General features: G+C 40.6%; 1 protein-coding gene across 1 annotated transcript in view; it reads left to right on the top strand.

Annotated features, from left to right (window-relative positions):
* Positions 1–25,319, top strand: part of smchd1 (structural maintenance of chromosomes flexible hinge domain containing 1) — a 109,863-nt gene that overhangs the window by 5,688 nt on the left and 78,856 nt on the right. Inside the window, exons 3-12 of the mRNA XM_078397283.1 lie at positions 1,787–1,948; positions 2,084–2,166; positions 5,104–5,237; positions 6,268–6,382; positions 6,842–6,961; positions 7,667–7,833; positions 14,735–14,825; positions 16,991–17,201; positions 17,994–18,111; positions 21,612–21,795. Of these exons, the coding sequence (XP_078253409.1) occupies positions 1,787–1,948; positions 2,084–2,166; positions 5,104–5,237; positions 6,268–6,382; positions 6,842–6,961; positions 7,667–7,833; positions 14,735–14,825; positions 16,991–17,201; positions 17,994–18,111; positions 21,612–21,795 (1,385 nt within the window). The remainder of the gene's footprint in view (positions 1–1,786; positions 1,949–2,083; positions 2,167–5,103; positions 5,238–6,267; positions 6,383–6,841; positions 6,962–7,666; positions 7,834–14,734; positions 14,826–16,990; positions 17,202–17,993; positions 18,112–21,611; positions 21,796–25,319) is intronic.

Here is a 25,319-nt window from a genome sequence, read left to right as displayed (position 1 = left end):
GATATGGAAGTAATCCTCGCAGGATGAGAATGGATTAACCACCCATTGCACTGTCATAATCCAGAAGTATTTTTTGTTTCCCATTAATTATAAATGGGAAAAATTGCAACCTGCCATGTTGGGAATTATGGGCATAGTTTCATTCACATTCTCAGAGGTGCTTTTCGTGTAATGCATGTCTTTTTCCTTCCTAATAACCCTGATGTTATTTAACAATGTTTTTAATCTGGGATATTTAAACCTGCCAAAGAAGTCATGTAGCTCAGCAAAAAAATATTTAAAGTTCAATGGTCATAATCTTTAAGTATAAATTTTAGTATTTATCTTAAAGTTCAGTTTAATTGAGTTAAGAAAAACATACATTAGCTTGGAATGCCAATTTTGTTACATTGGTTAACTGTAGCCTGTTTTGGATTGTTCATACTGATATGTGTTCCCACTACCAAGATGAAAACACTGATGATCACATCTTCCCATCCCCAACCCTTTTTACCTTCTGTGGAGACTATTCTCCCTGCAAGTCCTTGGTTCGCTCATCCCTCCCCAGGCACTTTACCCTGCAACCACTTGAGATGTAACACCTGTCCAGACGCCACCTCTTTTACTTCCATCAAGGGACCCCAGGAACCTTCCAGGTGAGAAAGGTTCGCAATGTACCTCTTCCAACATCTATTGCATTTGGTGTTCCCCATGTGGCCTCCTTTTGCATTGAGAAAGTCCAAATGTGGACAAGCGACCATTTTACTGAAGACGCGCTCTATCTGCCAAGGCCTGCTGGAGTAACTAGTTACTAACCATTTTAACTCTTAGTTCTATTTTCATACCAGCCTTTCTCTCCGTTGCCACTTCCGTTGCCAGAGTGAGGCCACGTGCAAAGTGCACGACTAGAACCTCGTATTCTGCTTGGCAGCTGACAACTCAACTGTGTGAACATCGCCAATTTCAAGTAATACCCCCCACCCAGAGGCGCATACCATCTCCTACCATCTCTCGCCACCCTTGTCACCCTGTTCCTTTCCCCTCTCAAGAATGCATTCCCCGTTTGCTTGCCTCCCAATGCAGTCCCATATTTCTCTCCTTCCCAGCTTTGCATTTCACTCATTTTTACCTATCTGACTCCTTCACTTCTAACCTTTGTCACTTGCAACACCTATTTGCCAACCATCACCTCCCTCCTCCCCTCCCCGTCAACTGTAATCACTTTTTACTTGGCAGGTTTTGCCTCACCCCCCACCACTCTTTTCCAGCTTTCTTTCCCCATACTCACAATTAGTCTGAAGGGTCTCGATCCAAAATGTCATCTGTCTATTCCCTCCACAGATGCTGCTGAGCTCATTATGCATTGTTTTTTGCTCAAGATTCCAGCAACTGCAATTTCCATGTCTCTTAAATGTGTTGATTTGTAGGTTTGTATGGTACATTACCATGTGTCAATCAGGACATTTGTCTAAAATATTGCAGATATGCAACCTTGTGAAATAAATTTGATAGTATATAAATTTTGAAAGACATTAAGCTAATTTTTTTTAGTTGCAACTCATTTTTGTGCGGTTATGTACACAACAGTACAGCACAAGAACAGGCCATTCGGGTACAAAGCCTGTGCCGAACAGGATGCACAGACCATTTATCATCTACCTCTTCATTATCCATATCCCTCCATTCCATGCATATCCATATATGTCTATCTAAAAGTCTCTTCACTGCCACTATCTTATCTGTGAACTTGGAATATTGGCTATGACATTTAAGTTGCTGTACACAAATCTTTCTTTTTCCAATATAGATAAATGTGTCAAAGATGGAGCCACCTTGTATATACTTCATTCAACAGACCAAATACTGCCCTCAGCAACGAGGGAAAGAATCGATTTTCTTCCTCACTATGATACATTGGTTAAAAGTGGCATGTATGAATACTATGCCAGTGAAGGACAGACTCCTTTGCGTAAGTTACACCCAGCACTGTTTTAATTTGATTTTATTACAAATAATGCTAAATTGAAGCCTATTGTCTATTGCTTTTTCAGAATTTCTTGAGGTAGAAAGATTAGTTTATAAACATTTTTTTTCTTAAAAACAGCATTTGCCTTCGCTGAATTGATAGATAATTCATTATCTGCAACAGCGGCCAAGAAAAGTATTCGCACTATACAGGTCCGACTGGTGAGTAGAATGTAGACTAAAGTTTACATCAGTATAAACTTGACAATCTTTTCCAATTTGAATTCCAATGTTTTCTTGTTCATATTTGTAATAAAGGCTTCATATCGATGAGTTTAGTTGAGTTTAGTTTATTGTCACGTTAACCAAGATACAGTGAAAAGAGTTTGTTGCGTGCTAACCAGCCAGCAGAAAGACAATACATGATTACAATCGAGCCATTTACAATGTACAGATACATGATGAAGGGAATAATTAAGCCAGTAAAGTCTGATCAAAGATAGTTTGAGGGTCTCTAACGAGGCAGATAGTAGTTCAGGACTACTCTCTAATGGTGCTAGGATGGTTCAGTTGCCTGACAACAGCTGGGAAGAAACTCCCTGAATCTGGAGGTGTGTTTTCAAACTTCTATACCTTTTGGCCAAGGGGAGATGAGGGAGTGCCAGGGTGCGACTCTTCCTTGATTATACTGGTGGTCTTGCCGAGGCAGTATGAGATATAAATGGAGTCAATGGAATGGAGCTTGGCTTGTGTGATGGATTGGGCTGTGTCCACAATACTCTGCAATTTCTTGCAGTCGTGGATGGAGCTGTTGCCAAACCATGCTGTAATGTATCCCGATAAAATGCTTTCTATGCGCATCTGTAGAAGTTAGTGTGAGTTGTTAGGGACAAGCTGAACTTCCCAAGCCTTCTAAAGATGTAGAGGTGTTGGTGTTGCCATGTTGTAAATATTTTACCAGTTGGAGGTATTTCAGTCACTTCACTGATTAGACCTATGATTGCAGCATAGGTTAAGAAATTTCCATTACCAAGGTGAATGGAAAAGTGAGAGGTGATTTGCTAAAATGTAGAATTTGGGGTTAAGTGCTGCCAAGATATTCTGTATGGCCTTGTAAAGAAAACTAGTTTGTAATAAGAGATCACCAATTTCAAATTGAGATGGAATTTATTTTCCTGATGGTGAAACAGGAAAATTTTTGCTCAAGATTCCAGCATCTGCAAAGTGCTGAAAGAACTTGGCAGATCAGGCTGCCCCCTGTGTCTGTGCTTTACTACTAACTTCCATCCTGTCCTCCAAATTTACTTGGACTATTTCTGGCACCTCTCCTTTCTCGATCTGTCTCCATTACAGGGCATAGACTATGTACTGACATCAACCCCACTGACTCCCATAGTTATCTTGGCTGCACCTCCTCCCATCCTGCCTCTTGCTAGGATTCCATCTCTTAGTCTAAATTTCTACGCCCTTGTCGCATTTGTGCACAGGATGCAAAGGGTACCTGTGAACCCTCACCAGCGTCTCTTGTGCATGCAGGCGTTTTATCTTGGCATCATATGTAGCATGGATATTATGGGAACCTCGTTAAATCATACTGAATAGTAAAAGGCTTGGATAGAGTGGATGTGGAGAGGATGCTTCCACTAGTGGAAGAGTTTAGGACTAGAGATCATAGTCTCAGAATTAAAGGATGTTCCTTCAGGAAGGAGATGAGGAGGAATTTCTTTAGTCAGAGTGTGGTGACTCTGTGGAATCCTTTGCCACAGAAGGCTGTGGAGGCTGTCAATTGATATTTTTACGGCAGAGATAGATAGATTTTTGATTAGTACAGGGGTTATGGAGAGAGGGCAAGAGAATGGGGTTAGGAAGGAGAGATTGATCAGCCATGATCGAATGGTAGAATATACTTGATGGGCTGAATGGCCTAATTCTGCTCCTATCACATGAACTATAGGCTGAAAGGTCTGTTCCTGTGCTGTTCAATGAAATGTCATTGGTTCCACTGATGCTGTCTGACCTATTTATCAAGTACTTTGTGTTTTTATTTTCTAGATGGTTGTGTATTTTTGGTGTCTCCCCAGTGATTTGTGGCAGAGTCATTTAATATATAGAAGGCAGAGTTTGACACATTTAAATAAGGGAGTCAAGAAATGGGGATTGTGCAAGAAAGTAGTGTGACCTAGATTGGATCAGCCATGACCTCATCAAATGGCTGAGGAGATTTGAAAGACTGACCTGCCCCTGACTCTGATTCTTCTGTGTTATAAGAATTGGTGATGAGAAAAAAATTGCATATGTGTAGGGGAAGAGCTGATGCATGGATCTTGTTGTTATTGTTTAAAAAAGGAACTGGTTCAAACTTAAAAACTGATTTACCTCCTGTGCTGCTTGATTTTTATATTTGACTATACCAGGTGGACCTATTGAGCCCAAACCTCTCCTGCATTGGTGCAGCACCCTCTCTTCCCCCTCCACCACTCCTCTCCCACCCCTCCTGCCTCCTCCCCTCTCCCTCCTGCCTCCTCCCCTCTCCCTCCTGCCTCCTCCCCTCGCTCCACCTTCTCCTCGCTCCACCTTCTCCTCGCTCCACCTTCTCCTCGCTCCACCTTCCCCTCCCTCCACCTTCCCCTCCCTCCACCTTCCCCTCCCTCCACCTTCCCCTCCCTCCACCTTCCCCTCCCTCCACCTTCCCCTCCTCCCCACCTTCCCCTCCTCCCCACCTTCCCCTCCTCCCCACCTTCCCCTCCTCCCCACCTTCCCCTCCCTCCACCTTCCCCTCGCTCCCCATCCCCCTCGCTCCCCACCCCCTCACACCCCACCCCCTCAATCCCCCTTATCCCCCCTCCCTTCGTCCTCCCTCTCCAGGAGATAGATTTAAACTTTAAAATGTGAATAACAAAAAATATAACACAGATTTCAATTAAACTTCTTCCATTTGGACCAAAGGGATGACGGTGAGTAAGATGGGCCTAAAATTGTCACACTGTCGTGTACCATTTTCGCTGTAGTTCAGGAACAAACAAACAAATGAGAGTTTTAGTATTTAGATGTTGAATTTCTGCGCCTTTGGACAATTATTTCCCACAATTGTGTTTACCTTGCAGATTCTGTTCTGTTAACTGTTATTTACTGTGGTGAACTCTGTTTCTTTTTTTTAAGTTGTTTGATGAATCTCAAGGTAAGCCAGCTGTGGCTGTAATTGATAATGGGAGGGGAATGACGTCTAAACAACTTAACAACTGGGCTGTGTATCGGCTTTCCAAGTTTACCAGAACCGAGGACGATATTGAAAGGTTTGTTTCCCAGATATATAAATGTAATTCATTTCTTTGAATGAAGTTACTGGTTTATATTGCTTAATGCTATTTAAATCTGAATAGCTTTTCAGCATTAAGTGGCTAAATATGTTTTTTTCTCTATCTGCCCTTGAAGTAAATAAAAGGATTGCCATAGTCTTGCCAATCATTGTTTTGAAATCAGTTTCCTGCATGAAAAACTGTTCAGGGGAATGTTGCAAAGCAAAAAAAATCTACAGATATTGGAAATCCTCCATTGATTAACCATTGATATTTGCTCCAACACCTAATTTAAAGTAGTTTACATGAATGGATGTTTGACAGGATCGGGTTGCAGACAATGTAACCCCTTTCTGGAGTTGCCTGTTTGTAATCGTATCTTGGCTTCCTCATGAGGACTGGCCACTAGAACTGTGCTGCAGAGATACTGCCTCAACTTGAATGTATAATTTCAGAGAAATATGAGGGTAAAACATAAGAATTTAGTTTGTAGCAAGGATTGAACAAGAAAGAGTAATTTAAAATTGTAATTCTTCGAAAATAATGCTTTGGCTTGTTTTGAGCAGCCTGCAGCAAATTAGATTGAGGTTTTGATATTGTAATATCATCAGGGTAAGGTGATTATATGTTTTAGATCTGCTATCAATAATTTTTGGTTTGGATATCATGAATCCTTTACATAGTTGAGCACCGATTCTCTGTTCTTTGGAGTAGTTTAAGTGTTTAAGTGTTTAATTAGTGTTTAAGACGATAAATTTAGTGTTTAAGACGATAAAGTCTCTTGCAACCCAGGTTCACAGAGCAACCTTTCTACTAATTTATGGCAGAACTAATGATATCACCTTTCTGGTCTTTCACACCAAATAGAGTATCCCACCGTTAAAATAAACAATCTGTTAATAATAAATTATTTATGTATATAGAACATTTTATTCAGCTTGAAAACAAAATATTATGCTTTCATGTGGAATAATTCCATATGTACTCATTATTTCTCTCCAAAATGAAAGTATTATTCTTTTCTCAGTGACCATTCGGGGTATATTCGACCACCCATGGTACCTCGTAGTCTCAATAGTGACATTTCCTATTTTGGTGTTGGTGGAAAACAAGCAGTTTTCTTCATTGGCCAGTCAACCAGAGTAAGTTAATAAATTTAAAGATATTAGCAAGCATTCAATATTGAAAGATTGCTTTTATTTGTTCTCGGTCTTGCCAGTGGAAATCAAAATGCCATTCCAATCTGTTTAAAATGATGCATTGGGAGATTTTGGTAAATTTCTCTGTAATTATCATTTTTGTTTTGGATTAAAAATGTTTGTGGGAACCCATAGCTACCGTTACCGAGAAAAACACGTAAATATTCTGAACAATTTAGAATTAAACATTAGTATGCCTCTTAGTTTGCATAAATTGCATCCTCATTTTTATAATAATGCAACAGTGTCGTTTACAAAATGCTAGGTGTTAAGGGATATTTGAGTTAATTCAAAATTACACTCCTTATAATTTTCACTATTTGCTGCAATTGTATTTAATTTAAGACAATGTTTTGATGAAAAACTATGCAGTTGAAAAATACGATTTTCTTATTTCTCCAGATGATAACCAAACCAACAGATTCACAAGATGTACATGAGTTAATACTTTCAAAAGACGATTTTGAAAAGAAAGAAAAAAATAAGGAAGCAATATACAGTGGGTTCATCAGGAACAGAAAGGTAGATGTTGCTGAGTTCTTCTGAAGCACCAATCTGTTTTTAAAAAAGGTCAATGACTGAGGGGGGAAATCTGACTCGTCTTGTGACTTTATTCCCAATTGATTTTGAATAATACAATACAATTTGTTAAAATGAATGTTTTGTATTTTTCCCATTGATAATTGAATGTACCTGGCAGCAAAGTGGAATTTGAATTGAAATTAAAGCTTATTACATGCAATTTACTAATAGGGAGGAGGAATCTGAGACAGTTTAATCTCAGTTTGATGGCGGCGCAATGGCACGATAGTGTTGCTGCCTTACAGTGCCAGAGACCCGGGTTCTATCCTGACCAAGGCTCCTGTCTGTACCGAGTTTGTACGTCCTCGCTGTGGGTTTTCTCCGGGTGCTCCGATTACCTCCATACTCCAAAAACGTACAAGTTTGAAGGTTGATTGGTGTCAGTAAAAAATGATTCTAGTGTACGAAATGATCGTAGACTCGGTGGGCCAAAGGACCTGTTTCTACGGTGTATCACTAAAGTCACAATCCAGTTTAAATTTAAATGGGTTAATTGACTATTTTTGTACATGTATGTTTGTTCAGACAGTGTGCATTTGCCAGTTGAGAACGACGGTGAATGCATTTTGAAATCTTGGTGCATAATATTTTGTAAATCAGTAACACAAAATTGTTATGCTGTGTTAAATGTTTCCTTATCAATAGCCAACTGATTCAATGCATGTCACTACTGAAGATGAACGATTCCTTCATAGTCTCATTATAGAAGAAAACGAAAAGGAAAGTTTTACTGCAGTAGTAATCACAGGAGTTCAGCAAACCCATGTACAATACTTGAAGAGCTACTTTCATCTTTGGACAAGACAATTGGCGTAAGTAGCACAAACTGTCCTGAGGCATTCAAATATGGATGTAAATGCATATTATCCTGTTGGTGTATAAGAACCTATTTCTGTCCATTGTAAGTAATTTGAACTATTTCTAGCTGATTTGTAATTTGCTTTCTAAAGGGAAGCATCAAGTAGAAATAACACGATTTGACAGTTTCCATACCACATTTTTCTAACGAATGATGAATTACAATGTTGTAAGTTCAAGTTGTCTTTTGCCCCAATGCAATACTTGGATTATTGCAAAGTTTTGCAATTTTTTAACCTTCCTAACCAGATATTTGTTCCTCTGACACCGGAGGGTTTAAACTACATTGGCAGGGGGGTGGGATCTCGTGCAGGATAGAGGCACGTGAGAGGCAAGAAGTTGGTATGGAGGATGGTGTGGGAAAGGTTAGTGGACAGAATAGGCAGGTGAAAGGCGGGGAGCGAGGGAGGGTTGGTTTAAACTGCATGGATTTTAATGCAAGGGGCCTGACAGGTAAGGCAGGTGAGCTTAGGGCATGGATAGGTATGAGCGTCTGGAACGTTGTAGCCATGACTGAAACCTGGTTAAGGGAGGGGCAGGACTGGCAGCTCAATGTTCTGGGGTACAGGAGCTTCAGGAGAGACAGGGGTGAGGGAAAAAGAGGAGGGGGAGGGGGTTTGCTTTGTTGGTTAAGGAAGATGTCACGGCAGTGATCAGAGGTGACATTACGGATGGTTCGTCCAGTGAAGCTATGTGGGTGGAGCTGAGGAACGAGAAAGGGTTGATCACTTTGGGGATGTACTACAGACCCCCAACAGTCAACGGGAATAAGAAGAACAAATGTGTTGAGAGATTGCAGATGGCTGCAGGTCAAATACGGTTGTAGCAGGTGATTTTAACGTTCCCAATATAGACTGGGAAAATCATAGTGTAAAGGCTTCAGATGGGGTGCAATTCCTCAAGTGTTCAGTAGAGTTTTCTTTAGCAGGATGTGGAGACCTCCCCACACGTGAGAGAGTAACGCTGGATCTAGTATTGGGAAATTGGGAAGGGCAAGTTAATGAAGTGTTTGTGGAGGAGCCTTTTGGGACAAGTGACCACAGTTCAATTCGGTTTAAGATAGTTATGGATGGTGGCGGAGAGGGTCCATGTGTTAAAATGCTCAACTGGAGTAAGGCCAACTTTGAGGGTATGAGAGGTCTCGCTTAAGTTGACTGGAGCAAGTTATCGGCCAAGTGGGGTGTTTTTAAAAGCGTACTGAAGAAAGCTCAGGATGTGGACGTCCCCATTAGAGTGAAGGGCAAAGCAAGCAGACGTGACGAAGCTTGACAGACGAAGGAAATTGAGAGGTTAATCAAAGGCAAGAAGGATGCATGGGACAGGTATAGGCAGCTGGAATCAAGAGCATCCCTGGAGGAGTTTCGGGAGCTAAGGAGTAAACTAAAAAAGGAAATCAGAAGGACAAAACGGGGCCAGGAGATAGCCAAAAGATTTTATAAATACATAGGGGGGGAAAAGGGTAACTAGAGAGAGAGAGAGAGTCGGACCTTTCAGGAATCAAAGCGGTCACCTCTGTGTGGAGCCACAGGAGATGGGCAAGGTCCAAAAATGAGTATTTCTCCTTGGTATTTATCAAGGAGAAAGACAGTAGGATGGAGGTAATTGGAGCAGTCACTGGAAGTGTCGAGAGCAGTCAGGGTTACTGTCGAAGAAGTACTGAAGGTACTGTCGTGTTTGAAGGTTGACATATCTCCAGGGATTGATCTGATATATCCGAAGACATTGTGGGAAACTAGAGAGAAAATTGCAGGAGGCCTGTTTAAAATTTACGAGTCGTCCTTAAATACGGGAGAGGTGCCGGAAGACAGGAGGGTGGCAAATGTCCCTCTTTTCAAGAAGGGCAGCAGGGAAAATGCTTGGAACTATAGGCCGGTAAGCTGAACATCTATAGTTGGTAGGTTACTGGAGAATATTCTGAGGGATAGGTATACAGGCATTTGGATGGGCAATGGCTGATTCGGGACAGTCAGCATGGTTTAGTACGTGGAAGGTCGTGTCTCACAAATCTGATTGATTTTTTTGAAGACGTGACTAAAAAGGTTGATGAAGGCAGAGCTGTAGATGTTGCGTACATGGACTTCAGTAAGGCATCCAACAAGGTGCCGCATGGTAGGCTGCTCTGGAAGGTTAGATCGTATGGGATCCAAGGAGAGATAGCTGAATGGATAGCAAATTGGCTTCATGGAAGGAAGCAGAGAGTAATGGTGAAAGGTTGCTTCTCAGACTGGAGGCCTGTGACTAGAGGCGTGCCTCAGGGTTCGATGCTGAGGCCGTTACTGTTTGTCATCTACACCAATGATTTGGATGAGAACAAACAGGGCAAGATTAGCAAGTTTGCTGATGATACAAAAGTTAGTGGTTTTGCATATAGTGAAGATGGTTGTGAAAGATTATAGCAGGATCTGGATCGATTGGCCAGGTGGGCAGAGGGATGGTTGATGGAATTTAATACAGAGAAGTGTGAGGTGTTGCATTTTGGGACGTCGAACAAGGGCAGGACCTACACAATAAATGGTAGGCCTCTGGGTAGTGTTGTAGAGCAGAGGGACTGAGGAGTACAGGTGCATGGTTCCTTGAAGGTCGAATCGCAGGTGGAAACGATGGTCAAAAAGGCTTTTGGCACTTTGGCCTTCATCAGTCAGAGTATTGAGTAGAGAAGTTGGGAGGTCATGTTGCAGTTGTATAAGATGTTGGTGAGATTGCATTTAGAGTATTGTGTTCAATTCTGAGCACCATGTTCTAGGAAAGATATTGTCAAGCTTGAAAGGGTTCAGAAAAGATTTACGAGGATGTTGCCAGGACTAGAGGGTGTGAGCTATAGGGAGAGGTTGAGTAGGCTGGTTTCTATTCCATGGAGCGCAGAATAAGGGGTGATCTTATAGACGTGTAAAAGATCATGAGAGGAATAGATCGGGTAGGTGCACAGAGTCTTTTGCCAAGAGTTGGGGAATTGAAGACCAGAGGGCATTGGTTCAAGGTGAAGGGGAAAAGATTTAATAGGAATCCGAGGAGTAACTTTTTCACACAAAGGGTGGTGGGTGTATGGAACAAGCTGCCAGGCGTAGTTGAGGCTGGGACGTTGTTGGCCGGTGTGGGCGAGTTGGGCCGAAGGGCCTGTTTCCACACTGTATCACTCTATGACTTGTAGAAAATGGTTTGGAACAAAAACAGAGTTTGCCTATCTATCTCGTAAGTTCATAAGTGATCAAAAATGATAGGATCGGAATTAGGCCATTTGGCCCATCAAGTCTACTCCACCATTCAATCATGGCAGATCCATCTCTCTCCTAACCACACTCTCCTGCCTTCTCCCCATAACATACAAACATAGAAAATAGGTGCAGGAGGAGGCCATCTGGCCCCTCGAGCCAGCACCACCATTCATTGTGATCATGGCTGATCATTCACAATCAGTAACCCGTGCCTGCCTTCTCCCCATATCCTCTCCCCATATCCTCTCCCCATAACCTCTGATACCTGTACTAATCAAGAATCTATCTCTGCCTTAAATATATCCACTGAATTGGCCTCCACAGCCTTCTGTGGCAAATAATTCCACAGATTCACCACTCTGACTAAAGAAATTCCTCATCTCCTTCCTGAAAGACCGTACTTTAAATCTGAGGCCTCTGACCTCTAATCCTAGACTCTCCCACTAGTGGAATCATCCTCTCCACACCCACTCTATCCAAGCCTTTCACTATTCTGTACCAGGCATGTGAATTTTCTGCTGATTTCCGCATTTTTCTAATCAATTTTCCGCACTTTTTGCATGATTTCTGCGTTTTTCAATTTGCCAAAATCGCGTTTACCAACGGAGAAATCGGATCAGAAAAAAAAAGAAATAAACGACGTATAGACTTGTAATGAACACTAGGGTTCCGCTAGAGGGTGCTAAGGATTCTGCGAGAAATCCCCGTAAGTCTCCCCGAAAATGTGGCACCTAGGCTGGGCAAGGCAGCGAACCTCGACCTCATCAGGACTTCCACGGCCGATTGATGGGTTGAATTTGCAACCTGCGGCCGGGGCTCTGGAACTCCAGCCCAGCTGGAGCCATCACATCAATCTCCATAGCCGACTTCCTTGGCCGGCTGGATAAACCAGCAAATCTCTGGAACCAAGAGTAACAGAAAATCACTGGTGGAACTGTAATGAGTAAATATTAAATTTAAGTGCAAGATTATATAACTAAATTAATTAAGACGGGGTTAATAGAAACATAGAAAATAGGGGCAGGAGGAGGCCATTTGGTGCTTCGAGTCAGCATCGCCATTCATTGTGATCATGGCTGATCATCCACAATCAGTAACCTGTGCCTGCATTCTCCCCATATCCCTTGATTACACTAGCGCCTTAGAGCTCTATCTGACTCATTTTAATTCATCCAGTGACTTGGCCTCCCCTGCGTTCTGAGGCGGAGAATTCCACAAATTCACACCTCTGGATGAAAAAGTTTCTTCTCACAGTTTTAAATGGCATCCCCTTTATTCTTAGACTGTGGCCCCTGGTTCTGGACTCCCCCAACATTGGGAACATTTTTCCTGCATTTAGTTTGTCCAGTTCTTTTATAATTTTATATGTCTCTATAAGATCCCTTCTCATCCTTCTAAACTGCAGTGAATACAAGCCCAGTCTTTTCAATCTTTCCTGATATGGCAATCCCGCCATCCCAGGGATTAACCTTGTGAACCTACGCTGCACTGCCTTAATAGTAAGGATGTTCTTCCTCAAATTAGTAGACCAAAACTGCACACAATACTCCAGATGGTCTCACCAGGGCAATGCAGATGCAGAAGGACTTCTTTGCTCCTATACTCAAATCCTCTCGTTATGAAGCCCAACATGGCATTAGCTTTCTTCACTGCCTGCTGTACCTGCACGCTCAGTGACTGGTGTACAAGGACACCCAGGTCTCGTTGCACTTCTCCTTTACCTCATCTGACACCATTGAGATAATCTGCTACCTTGTTTTTGCAGCCAAAGTGGATAACCTCACATTTATCTACATTATACTACATCTGCCATGCATCTGCCCACTCACTCAAACTGTCCAAGTCACCCTGCAACCTCACAACATCCTCTTCGCAGTTCACACTGCCACCCAGCTTTGTGTCATCTGCAAACTTGCAAGTGTTACTTCTAATTCCATCATCTAAATCACTAATATATATTGTAAAAATGTTGGGTCCCCAGCACCGAGCTTTGCGGCACTCCACTTGCCACTGCCGGCCATTCTGGAAAGGACCCGTTTATTCTTACTCTTTGCTTCCTGTCTGCTAACCAATTCTCTATCCATTGTCAATAGCCCACCCCCAATACCATGTGCTCTAATGTTGCCTACCAACCTCTCATGTGGGACCTTATCAAAGGCTTTCTGAAAGTCTAGATACACTACATCCACTGGCTCTCCTTCATCCATTTTACTTGTCATATCCTCAAAAAATTGCAGAAGATTAGTCAAGCAGGATTTCCCCTTCATAAATCCATGCTGACTTGGACCAATCCTTTTACTGCTATCCAAATGTGCCGTTATTACCTCTTTAATAATTGACTCCAGCATCTTCCCCACCACTGATGTCAGGCTAACTGGTCTATAATTCCCTGTTTTCTCTCTCGCTCCTTTTTTACTTTGGTTCTCTGAGGTGCTCCAAAGTAAAAAAATTTAAAAGGAGGTGCGGGATTACATAATTCTGCACGGGAATGTGTGCATTTGATACTGGATGACAAGGCCCACTGCCACACTTGTTTATATTCACGGATAATTAGAAAGTTATAAAGCACCATGTTGATTTGGTTTCATGGGAATAAAACTTTTTTTTAATATGAAGCATTTGTCAAAGAAATGATCTATATCATACAATGAAAAATCAAATGGATTATCTGGGGAGGGATGGACTGATAAAGGTATCAAACAAATAATTTGGTCAAGGAGAATCACAAAACTGTAGATTCTGGTTTACAAAAAACAAACATGAAAAGTTGGAGTTACTGTGTGGGTCAATAGACAATAGGTGCAGGAGTAGGCCATTCGGCCCTTCGAGCCAGCACCGCCATTCAATGTGATCATGGCTGAATGATCAGGTTAAAATATAAAACACAGCAGAAAAGCCAATTACCACCTTTCTGGGCTGATTATCAATTAATGTGTGAATTTACTTCAAAATGTTATGTATACTGTGACATATTCACATTATTTTGTAATGACTGTTTTTACTATGAAATGCACTAAAAGAGGCTTGAAACTTAATTTTGTGTGTAAATTTTCAAAAACGTTCCAATTTTTTTTACCCCCATTGTACGTCTCGTGCAAGCGCTCGGCTCTTTTCCTCTTTTTTTTTTACCTCACTCACGTGCCTGCTGTACGTTTCAATGAGGTGCCCCCTCATTGTTCTAAACTCCAGTGTTTACAGGCCCTGTGCCGTCAAACGCTCATCATATGTTAACCTACTCATTCCTGGGATTATTCTTGTGAACCTCCTCTGGACCTGCTCCAGAGCCAGCACATCCTTCCCCAAATATGGTGCCCAAAATTGCTTACAAAATTCCAAATGCGTCCTGACCAACGACTTGTAGAGCCTCAGCATTACATCCCTGTTTTTGTGCACAAGCCCTCTCGAAATAAATGCTGGCATTGCATTGCATATCCTGAGTGTGCTCATCCTCAAAGCCAAAATTGATACTTTTGTCTTTAAACACTTGAAGGACTTGAATACCCCTGTATGGATTCTGAGGGCATGTTATCTCCTTGGTGTTTAAAACCTATTTAATTCAGATTGTATTTTTAATTCTGCATTTGCTGTATTACAGACAAACTTAACTGATTTGTGAAAAATACTAATTTTGCTTTATTCGTAGGCACATATATCACTACTACATTCATGGACCCAAAGGAAATGACATTGGGGGAACTAAAGAAGCGGGTTTTTTCAGCAATATTGACATAGAGGCAAGTTTATAATCCTTTTGTACCGCCTCCCGGGAGAATTAAGTGAAAAATAATAATTTTGTCTAAATTTTGTGCCTTTTTTACTCGGGGCGATTAGTGCCACAGTAAATATCTTACTCGAATTATTATGAAGACTGGCTGAGACCACACGGAGTGCTGTGGGCATTCAGTTTCCTATCTGTTTAAAAATCCCTATTGGAGGGAATTTGTCAAAGATTCACTAGATGGTTCATGGTTTAGCAGGTTTGTCTTTCTCATTCAAACATAAGTCAGGTAGGGTTCTATTCTTTAGTTTAGATTAGAGATAGAGCGGAAACGGGCCCTTCGGCCCACCAAGTCCGCACCAACCAGCAATCCCTGCACATTAACACTATCCTACACAGGATGCAGTGTGGTTTCCATCTAGCAGAGGGAACTAGAAAGATCCAGTTTCAGAATAAGAAATAGGGCTCTTAGTACTAAAATAGAATTTGTTCATCTGTTGGCCGATGAATTGTTGATTTTTTTTACGATACACTGTTGTGGACACTCGGTCAATGATTGCATGCAAACAAATTTCTGTATAGTGGAAGGAATTAGGTTTTTTGAAATTGGATGAGAAGATGGTATGGGGGTAGATCAATGACAATTCTATCGAATGGCAGAAAATTGTGAATATTGTTTTTATTGAAAAGAATGGTAACTTTAAAATCTCTTGTCTCTGTTTTTCCCCCTGCACCGTAGGCCAGGATTCTTTGTTTTTTAGTGGGTGTTCAGTCCACCAGCAATAGATCTTTCAAATCGACCTATTACATTGCAAGTCCACCTTCAGACCCCTTGTTTTGATGCTTTTTGCTTATTGATTTTTAAATGTAGATTTAAGTTGAGTGGAATAGGTCAGAATTCAAAAAGTTGTTGAATCAAGAATATGAAGGGCTTGAATAATGCCAGATGATTGTATCATTCCACTTGGTGAAAAATCTAATCTGGTTTTAAGGAGAACTAGACCAAGTGAACCCGTTGGGCCCAAACCTCTCCTGCATTGGTGCAGCACCCTCTCCTCCTCTCGCCCCCCCACTTCATCCTCCTCAACCTTATCCTCCCTCCATCCGTCCCACCCCCCTTCCTCCACCCCTTCCCTCCCTCCACCACCCCCCTCCCTCCCTAAAATCTAAAATGTGAATAATTTTAAAAATATAATCGATTTCAATGAAACTTCTTCCATTAGCACCAAAGGGATGATGGTGAGTAAGGTGGGCCTAAAATTGTTGCACTATTGTGTACCGTTTTAACTGTAGTTCAGGAACAAACAAACAAACGAGAGTTTTAGTATATAGAAGATTCCAAAAGTGAATCTATTATTGCGGCGACTGAATCAGTTGCAAAAGTTATATACATATTGGAAAAAGAAAAATTAGAGGCAATTTTGAATTGGTCAATTGATTAGATGGGAAATATCAGCAATTATAATAAATTATTCTATGATTATTTAATTATAATCTTGATGGACTGTGATTTTTCCATCTAAATATATTAAAAATATTGTTTTAGAATTTGAGTTGGAGATCTGAGAGGTAAGATTTTCTCATCCGGTATTGGTTAAATGGGATGAACTGATGAGGAAGTGGTAGAGGAAGATACATTTACAGCATTTGGAGTAGAAGGATAATACGGACAAAAGGAATTTGTGTAAATGGGCTTTTGTTCGGCGTGGATGAGGTGGGCCCAAGGGCATCATTCTGTGATGCTGAGGCTCACTTTGGACTCGCTCCATCTAAACATTTTGGCCATGTATGTTTTGTCAAACTTGTGTTCCCCTGAATTGCCCAAGTAACATTCTACCATGATAAAAGTATTGCATAAATATGTATGATATTACTAGATGGATGTAGCCATGCTGAGGTGGTTTGTTACTGACTTCAGGAATTGGCAGCAGTGAACAAAATTGGAAGTTATGCTCACTGGCTTTTTGAGTCATAAAGCAGTGTTGCTTGCTTGGGCATATTAATTTTCAAATTATTTGTTATTGATGTTCAATATTTAAATATATTAAGGAACAAAGATTATGCTGAATTGCAAATTTATTCATTGATTTTTGCTTTGCAATTTGATCTAATGGTGCAACTTTGCCTTTATTGCAATGCATTTTCCATTCTAATTAGCTTTTGTGTCCCTTTTTGTATTAGATCTCGATGTTTGAGAAGGGAAAAGTCCCTAAGATTGTCAATCTCAGAGAAATAAAAGATGACATGCAAACTCTGTTCATCAACACTGCCGCTGACAGCTTTGAGTTCAAAGCACACGTAGAAGGTGAAGGTGTTGTAGAAGGAGTAATACGTTATCATCCTTTCCTGTATGATAAAGAAACCTACCCTGAAGATGTTAGCTGCCCATTCAGTAAGAAAGTTTTCGTCTTTTCAATGGCCAAATAATGGATGAGGGGGGAGGGGGGGGGGGGGGCTTTATTCTAATGTGGATCAGTTTGAACATTTTCCTACATTTGCAGTCTTTGTAGGAATGAATACATTATTGGTGTATATTTTGATCAGATTTTTTTAATCTCCAACCTTTCCTAACCCATCTGACTTATGGTTTAAATGCACTATATAAGAAAGGTAAGGTACTGACCTGTTTTTAGGGACGACACCTTGAACTTCACAAACAAACCTAAATCATACCTTGCGGGAGCAGAAAGTGTTTTCATAAACTTTTAAGTGTTTGCTATCTTTTGCAACAAAGTACAGGCAATGACAAATGTGGTGTCTGAAATTTTTGAGTGTTCAAGCATTATTAGTTTGGTATTAATAAACCTGTAATAATTTTGACCGTACAGTTATATTTGTATTTTAGGTGATCCTACTATATTTTACGTCTCCTACACATTATTGCAAGCCTTAATAATTTGATTTTGATGTACATATTGCTAAATGTACATTATGTACCAATCCAGTGCTTCTAAACCCTGAGTAATGTTGGAGATTTTTGAGCTTTTAGCTGCTTCATAAAGTTATATCACTTTTGTTTTGTAGTTTAGTATCAAAGCTAACTTTGGTATTTTGGTTCGTGTGAATTTAATTTGTATATCGTGTGGATATTTCATTTTTAATGTACTTTGGTAACAGTGCTAGTGAAGGAATTGCTGCTAATTAGTCTATAACCTTTTCAAGCTGGATATCTTTGACTTTCTAGGTGTGGCTGAAGACGATGAGGAAGATTGCTATACTGTCGATAAAGGTGCCAGAGGAAAAAGGCCAATATTTGAATGCTTTTGGAATGGGAGATTAATACCATACACCACGGTGGAAGAGTAAGAATATGCATTATTATACTTTGTTTTGCTAATGGTATATTTGTTTTCTCCCCTTAGTTAATCATCTTATTTGGCTATGATTGCACAAATATTGAGCCTTTTGATAAGTTGCTAATTAGTTCTTGATTGAACCCGAGCAGGCTATTCAAAACCAGGGTACTGAAGTCTACTCCATCTTGATATGGGATGGTTTTGATATTAAAGTTCTCTGTTAATGCAAGTTATTATTGTTGTGCTTATGGCCGCCCAGTAGGAGTAGTAAGCTGAACCAAGTCTAGGAATCACAAAGGTTTGGCCCATTCTACTGTTGACACCTAGTTGATTATGATGATTAAATTTTCAACTCTTTGAACTTGACCAAAACAGCATGGCTTTAATGATTACCTTATTCACTTGAAATTGCGATAACACTGTCTGTTATAACTGCCTAAGCCAGTGGTGTCCAAACTTTTTTCAAAGAGGGCCAGATTTGATAATGTGAAAATACCCAAGGGTCAATGGCCCCTCTCGAGACTTTTTGAACCATAAAAGTTACATACAAATCCAGTTATATAACTATTTTATTTGCAATGACACAACAATAGTCATTTTTTAAATGAACATGTGCCCAAATGTAAGCCATTCAGGTGTGAAAAACCTAAAAACAATTCTGCCTTTCTTTCATATCTAAAGAATTAAATAACATACAGAACAAGCTGTCTGGAGTACCTAAACAGGGCAACCAGCCAGTCCTCACTTTTAAATATTTTGTTTAAGAGGACAACAATATTGAGAACCGTGTAGACTCAAACACAACCGTATGGCAAACACTCCCAATTGAAATGCATTAGGTAACTTATCATGGGAAATTAGATGTTGTCTGTTAACATTTAAGTTGCAGATAAATCTTAATCTTATCAAAAGATAAATACAATAAATGCCATAAGTCCATGTGCAGTACTGTATTTATAAAAAAAAAATCTGCTTTTCATAGTGACAGCTATTACCATTTGAAAAAGCTGACATATCAGATCTAACGCAAATTCAAAATACTCAGAAACTAGAATTTATTCATTTCAGATGGCCAAGAAACAGGTGACATTAATGAGAAGGGTGATACTGAGATCTGGACTTCAGTGTGTAGGCCAGGTCTGGTTTGAAAGCAGTGGTTGAGATGCGTAAAATATCACGCAGGTGGGAGTCAGAGTCTTGACCTGGAGCGGTTCTTGTTGAAGTTCATAATTGAAAATGTCTACTCGCACAAATATGTGGAGCCGAACAAGCTCAGCATTTTCTTTGTAAATGTTCGCATTTCTGGAAACCGGCCTTTATCCAGCTGCCGGTAAAAGTTCACAAGAGAAAGCTGCTGGTGTCGATTGCACCACTCATTGTCACACTGCAACTCAATGAGCTCCAGCTGCAGCTGTTGCGGAGCATCATCAGGGTCGACGGAGAAGGGGGAAGAGAAGAGTAACATGTCCTTTTCGATAGCTTCAAAATCCCGAAAGCGTTCGTTAATCTCCATTGTAAGAGATGCAATGGCTGTTGCATACCTCTTTGTTTATGCACAGATATTCATGATCTCACGCAAAGCTGGAAAATGTGCGGTGCAATTCTGTCTGTCTTTGGAAAAGTTGCAGCTTGGTTCCAAAGGCCTTAATGTGTGCATATAGCTGGCTCACCACTGCGTCTTGACATTGGAGGCTAACGTTCAGCGCATTCAGATGCTTTGTTATGTCAACCAAACAAGCCAAATCTGCCAGCCATATAGTATCTGCAAGTTCTTGCATCGATTGTCCCTTTTGAGTCAAAAATTGTCCAATTTCCCCTCGGAGAGAGAAAAATCGCTGCAGTGCAAACCCTCGACTCAGCCACCTCACATCGTTGTGATATAATACATCTCCGTATTCAGCCTGGATGTCGAGCAGGAACTGCTGAAACTGGCGGTGGTTTAGGGGTTTAGAGTGAATGAAGTTAATTGTCTTTACCACCGGTTTCATAACATGATCAAATTTCAAATGTTTCGCGCAGAGAACCTGCTGGTGAATTATACAGTGGAGTTTAATAGCGTTGCCTCCTTCTTCACTAACTTTGTTACAGATCAGTGTGGATAATCCACTTCGTTCACCAGCCAGAGCAGGCGCGCCATCCTGTTAGCCTTTCGTATGCATTCGCATGTTTTGTTTCGTAGTGCCTCTTTACATTGAATTCCTTAAATACGGCAACAGTCTCTTGACAAATTAGGCAAACACAATTGTTTCGGTTTTCAGTGAAAAAATACTGCAATTTCCATCTTTCCTGGAAGCGGCGGCCCTCAGTACAAACTTTCCTCTTGTTATTTACAGTAGCCATGGCAGAAATTGGCGGCAAGGCGTCACAGCATGGTTCACACTGCCAGACAGAGTTACAGAGTGGTGCTGCCACCATGATGTGAAAAGAGGAATTTCATTTTGAACCTGTATGATTTATTCATTCTGTTAGACAGTACAGTGCTGGCGGGCCATAAATAATAAATTTTAAGACGGAAGCTGCGGGCCGTATAAAATCTGACCTCGGGCCGCGATTGCCCCCCCCAGGGCCGGACTTTGGGCATGTCTGGCCTAAGCTATGGGTTTTTTTCACTTTTTTTAGGTGTTGGAGATTATCCTTTCAGACTGCTAAGATCCATTAAGTAACTGAATGATTTCCTTATCCTATCACATTGCTTTTGTATTTGAATTAGATTCTCCTACTCAATGTCATTCTCAATTGTAGTCCTTGCAACATGTAGGAATTTGATGTAAAAGTAGATTTTCATTTAAAATGGGCCAGGAATCTACAGTTACATTTTCCACTTCTATGTTTTATTTTTTATTTACATTTCCATGCTTTGAGATTTCAATTTTATTAATCAAGTGTGAAGCTATCACTGAATTGATAAAATATTTGACTTTGACAATACTATTTGAAGTTGTTTAAAGTCAGATTGAAAATTGGGGAAGAGAGGGGACTTCTGAATATAGTCTATGTAATCAGCACTTTATCTCAAATCCTGCACCTGAACACATTTAGTGAATGCTTTTATCTTAATTTTAACATTTTTTTTAAATGGGATATGTATAAATATCTTTTATTGCAAAATCAGCTGCCATGTAGCTTTTTTTAGGAGCAGAATTAGGCCATCCAGCCCATCGAGTCTACTCCGCCATTCAATCATGGCTGACTTATCTTTCCTTCTCAACCCCATTCCCTACCATCTCTCCATAATCCTTGACACACTTGCTAATCAAGAATCTGTCAATCTCCAATTAAAATACCCAATGACTTGGCTCCCACAGCCATCTGTGGCAATGAATTCTGCTTTTCTGCTCACCTTTTTTCCCCTCTAAAATTTCAAAACCCAAGAAAGGTTTATACAATTGCTTCTGTTAGTCTGTGCCTCAAATCAAAACTGTCAAGTTCATGAAGTATAGTATTTAGTTTTTAAATCTGCAGTATATACTGACAAGAATACCAATCGATAATCCTTGCTTTTCTAGCTTTGAATTTTGTGCACCTCCCAAGAAAAGAGGACTTGTGGCACTGGAATGTTTCAACAGGATTTCAGGTGTACTTTTCACCAATGACAAATTTCAGGTCAGCACCAACAAGTTGACGTTTATGGATTTAGAATTGAAGTTGAAGGATAAGAACACACTTTTCACACGTGTTGTGAATGGCCAGGTAATAAAACCTAATTTGTTTATTTGGTTCTGGTTGCGTAATTATATTTTATATTAAATTATGTTTGTATTAAATTGATTTGCAGAGTGTTTTCCAACCCATCAAACTTTTATTTTGCCATTTTGTCATTACCCTTATCGTACAGCTTTATTTCATAGAAAATAGAGAAGTATAGCACAATAAAAATTGTAAAGATCATTATCTAAATTAAGAAAAAGCTCAGATGCAATTGGGGTGTGCTGGTTCTTGATTAGTTAAAAAGCTAGTACAGCAGGAATTTGAAAGGTAGTATTTGCAGGGTTGTTTGAATGCCAGTGTAGGGAGGTTTGCATCAGCAAACAAGAATTGCTGAGATCACATCTGGAATGGCATGTATGGCATGAGTCTCTGTTTTGAGAATGGTGAAAATGTTTGGAAGCATTTCAGAGAAGAATTGCTAAATAGTTTTCTGGGGAAATTAACTGAAGAATGGAATTGCTCTGAGAGCTGACAGGAATTCTTGGATAAAATTGCCTCCTATTTTGAAACGAAAGATGAAACTGATATCTAGAATGGCTGTTATGTTACAGTGAAGGATCAGATTGGCTAGGCTTGTATCTGCAGGAGTTTAAAAGAGAGTCGAATAAGTTCATGAATGCTCTGAGCAGTGGAAGCAATCAGTCTTCCTCAAGATTGGTGGAAACAATTTAGTGTGAAGGATGGGCTTTCTCAATGGATTTTGAATGAAAGGTGCTCATTGAAGCCCATGAATCTAATGAGAAGGCAGGGTCGATGCTTGGAGATGGTTAACATTGGTAAGCAACTCTAGAAGTAGGACAAAGGGTTTTGCACAAAATTTCATTGAGAAGGAATCTTTTCACTTGGAGAGATTAATCATGAGAATTGTGAATCCAAAGGGCTGTTTTTGCTGAGATTAGATATTTTCAAGGCTGAGAGAGTATTTGGGACTATTGGGAGATTTGCATATTTTGAAATACAGGCAAAAATGAGCTAAATCATGATCCTAGTGCCTGACCAGGATTGAGGGGCTTTATGGATTACTATTTCTAACTGGCAGTCCTAAATACTTGGTTTTGTCTCCTTAGCTATCTTAATTCTGCATCTTTACATTTTTACATCTTAGAATGAGGTTCAGTGTATTCTTTATTTTCTGGCCAAATAATTCCTGAGTTCCCGTTTACCTGCTACTACCTTGGTAGCACTTTGGGGGAATTTGTATACAAGAGAATATCATGATTAATTTTGGCAAGCATTTTAACAAAAGTAACCATTCTAGACTGGGAAGCTTTGGATCTATGTTCAGGGTTAATGTGCAAGTCACCTATAGGATGAGCTATCCTCCACAGACAAAATATCATGGGTTGAATCATTAAATTGCAGTGTAGAACATAAAAATATTTTTATTCATATCTTGAGGAACATTGAGTATCATTAATTTCTCAATTTAAGATGCCAAGCAAGCAACAACAGGGTAAAGCTAACTCAAGTCAACTATAGAGTTTAGACAATGAAGTAATTTTTGAAACCAAGGCAAGTTTTTCAGGAAAATTACTTAAATCTAAAGTGCACAAGGGTCCAGCACTCATTGAGTATAAGATGATCAAAATAAAGTGTTTGGACTAGGAGCAAGTTCATGTGATCGCTGTTGCTGTCTTGTGTATTGTCAGAGTTTGAACATGGATTAGCATTTAATATATTATACCAAGTCATAGAAACATAGAAAATAGGTGCAGGAGGAGGCCATTTGGCCCTTCGAGCCAGCACAGCCATTCATTGTGACCATGGCTAATCATCCACAATCAGTAACCTGTGCCTGCCTTCTCCCCATATCCCTTGATTCCACTAGCACCTGTCAATACTAAGTGTGAATTAGTTGTATAACATAATAGCGAGAACACCCTCGCTAAAAAGTGTTATTTCATTATAGCAATGAAGTTTACTATTCGTTCTCTTAAATAATCGTTGGTAGCAGCACCATCCACAACGTTACAGTGAAAAAAATCAAACATCCAAAATGTTTTACCCCAGCAGTCTAATCCAGGGACAGTACCGGTGCTATTTTAGAATTTGCTTTATGATATATCCAAATGTCTATTCAGGCACCTTCCTCCAATGCAAAAATAATTTCCCATGGTATACCTGTCTATACATCTAAAGTAATGAGGCAATTTAGTGAAAAAGGAATTTGGAAGTGAGGCAATGGAATGAAAGCATTGAGACTTGGTCTTGGTCCCAAGAATCTCTTAAAACAGTGCAGATAGATGCAACTTCTGTCTTGACTTGCAGCATTTAATGCAGCAATAAATTGGATCTTCAGTAGGAGGATACCCGAGGATCAAGCATTCAGCCATGCAAATATACGTTCCATGAAGCATCTTCTAATTAATGGAGGCTAAGATCAGTAACACTTTCTTGGTTTGTTAATTCATGCAGTTAATTTAATATTTCTTCTGAAAAGGTAATGTCAGGTAGCATGTCTAATACTTGGGAATTTTTGTGATAGAATAGCATTTATATGCTCTAAATCAGTGGCGTCCAAACTTTTTTCAAAGAGAGCCAGATTTGATAATGTGAAAATACCCACGGGCCAATGCCCCCCCGAGCCTTTAACTAATGCGCTCCCCCCCCAGACCTTTAACTAATGCGCTCCCCCACCCCCTGGACCTCGCGTCTGACAATCCGCAGATCGGGCAGCGCTGACCGCCGGGAGGTGTAGTCGCCGTCGCCTCTCCCGCTGGGGGAGGGGGGGGATGCGGTACCCGCCCGACTGACGGGAGTGCCTGCCAATGAGCGTGCGGGGTGAGGAGAGCTCTACTGCTGCTCTCCCGACCCCCCCCCCCGCATGCCCTCAACCCCGCTGCCGGGAAGTGTAGTCGCCGTCGCCTCTCCCGCTCGTGGCAGGGGGGGGGGGGCGAGGTCGGGCAGCGCTGACCGCCGGGAGGTGTAGTCGCCCTCTCCTCTCCCCTCTCCCCCTACCTTCATTCTGTTAGACAGTGCTGGCGGGCCATAAATAATAAATTTTAAGACGGAAGCTGCAGGCTGTATAAAATCTGACCTCGGGCTGCGATTGGCCCCTGGGCCGGACTTTGGACATGTCTGCTCTAAATGGAGGAATTTAATTTTATTTTGCAGTTTAAATGCATCTGACCTGCACCCTTGATTCTGTTTGTCCAGTTTGAAATGCTCAGGGGTTATGCCACAAAGGAAACATTTATTTCCCTTCATTCTTCTGCCTGTTAATTCTTGACTTGTTCCTCCACAGAAACTTCACCAATTATTCCTCCAATCTTGTAAGCTTCATATCCTTGTGCAATATTTTTGTAATTCGAGTGAAAATGGGTTAAACCAGAATACTGGAAATGGACCAGTCAGGCAGCATCTGCAGAAAGGGAGGGTCAGTGTTTTGAGTCAGGGACTCTTTCAGATCTGACTTTACCCAGGGCCTGAAATGTTGACTTGGTTTCTTTCTACAGTTGCTAAATATTTCCAGCATTTTCTCTTTCAGGTTTCTAGCTTCTGCACGT

Source organism: Rhinoraja longicauda, chromosome 4 (assembly GCF_053455715.1).
Source record: "Rhinoraja longicauda isolate Sanriku21f chromosome 4, sRhiLon1.1, whole genome shotgun sequence".
Classification (NCBI taxonomy): domain Eukaryota; kingdom Metazoa; phylum Chordata; class Chondrichthyes; order Rajiformes; family Arhynchobatidae; genus Rhinoraja; species Rhinoraja longicauda.
Note: the sequence above shows the minus strand (reverse complement) of the source record. Positions and strands in the feature narration are given on the sequence as shown.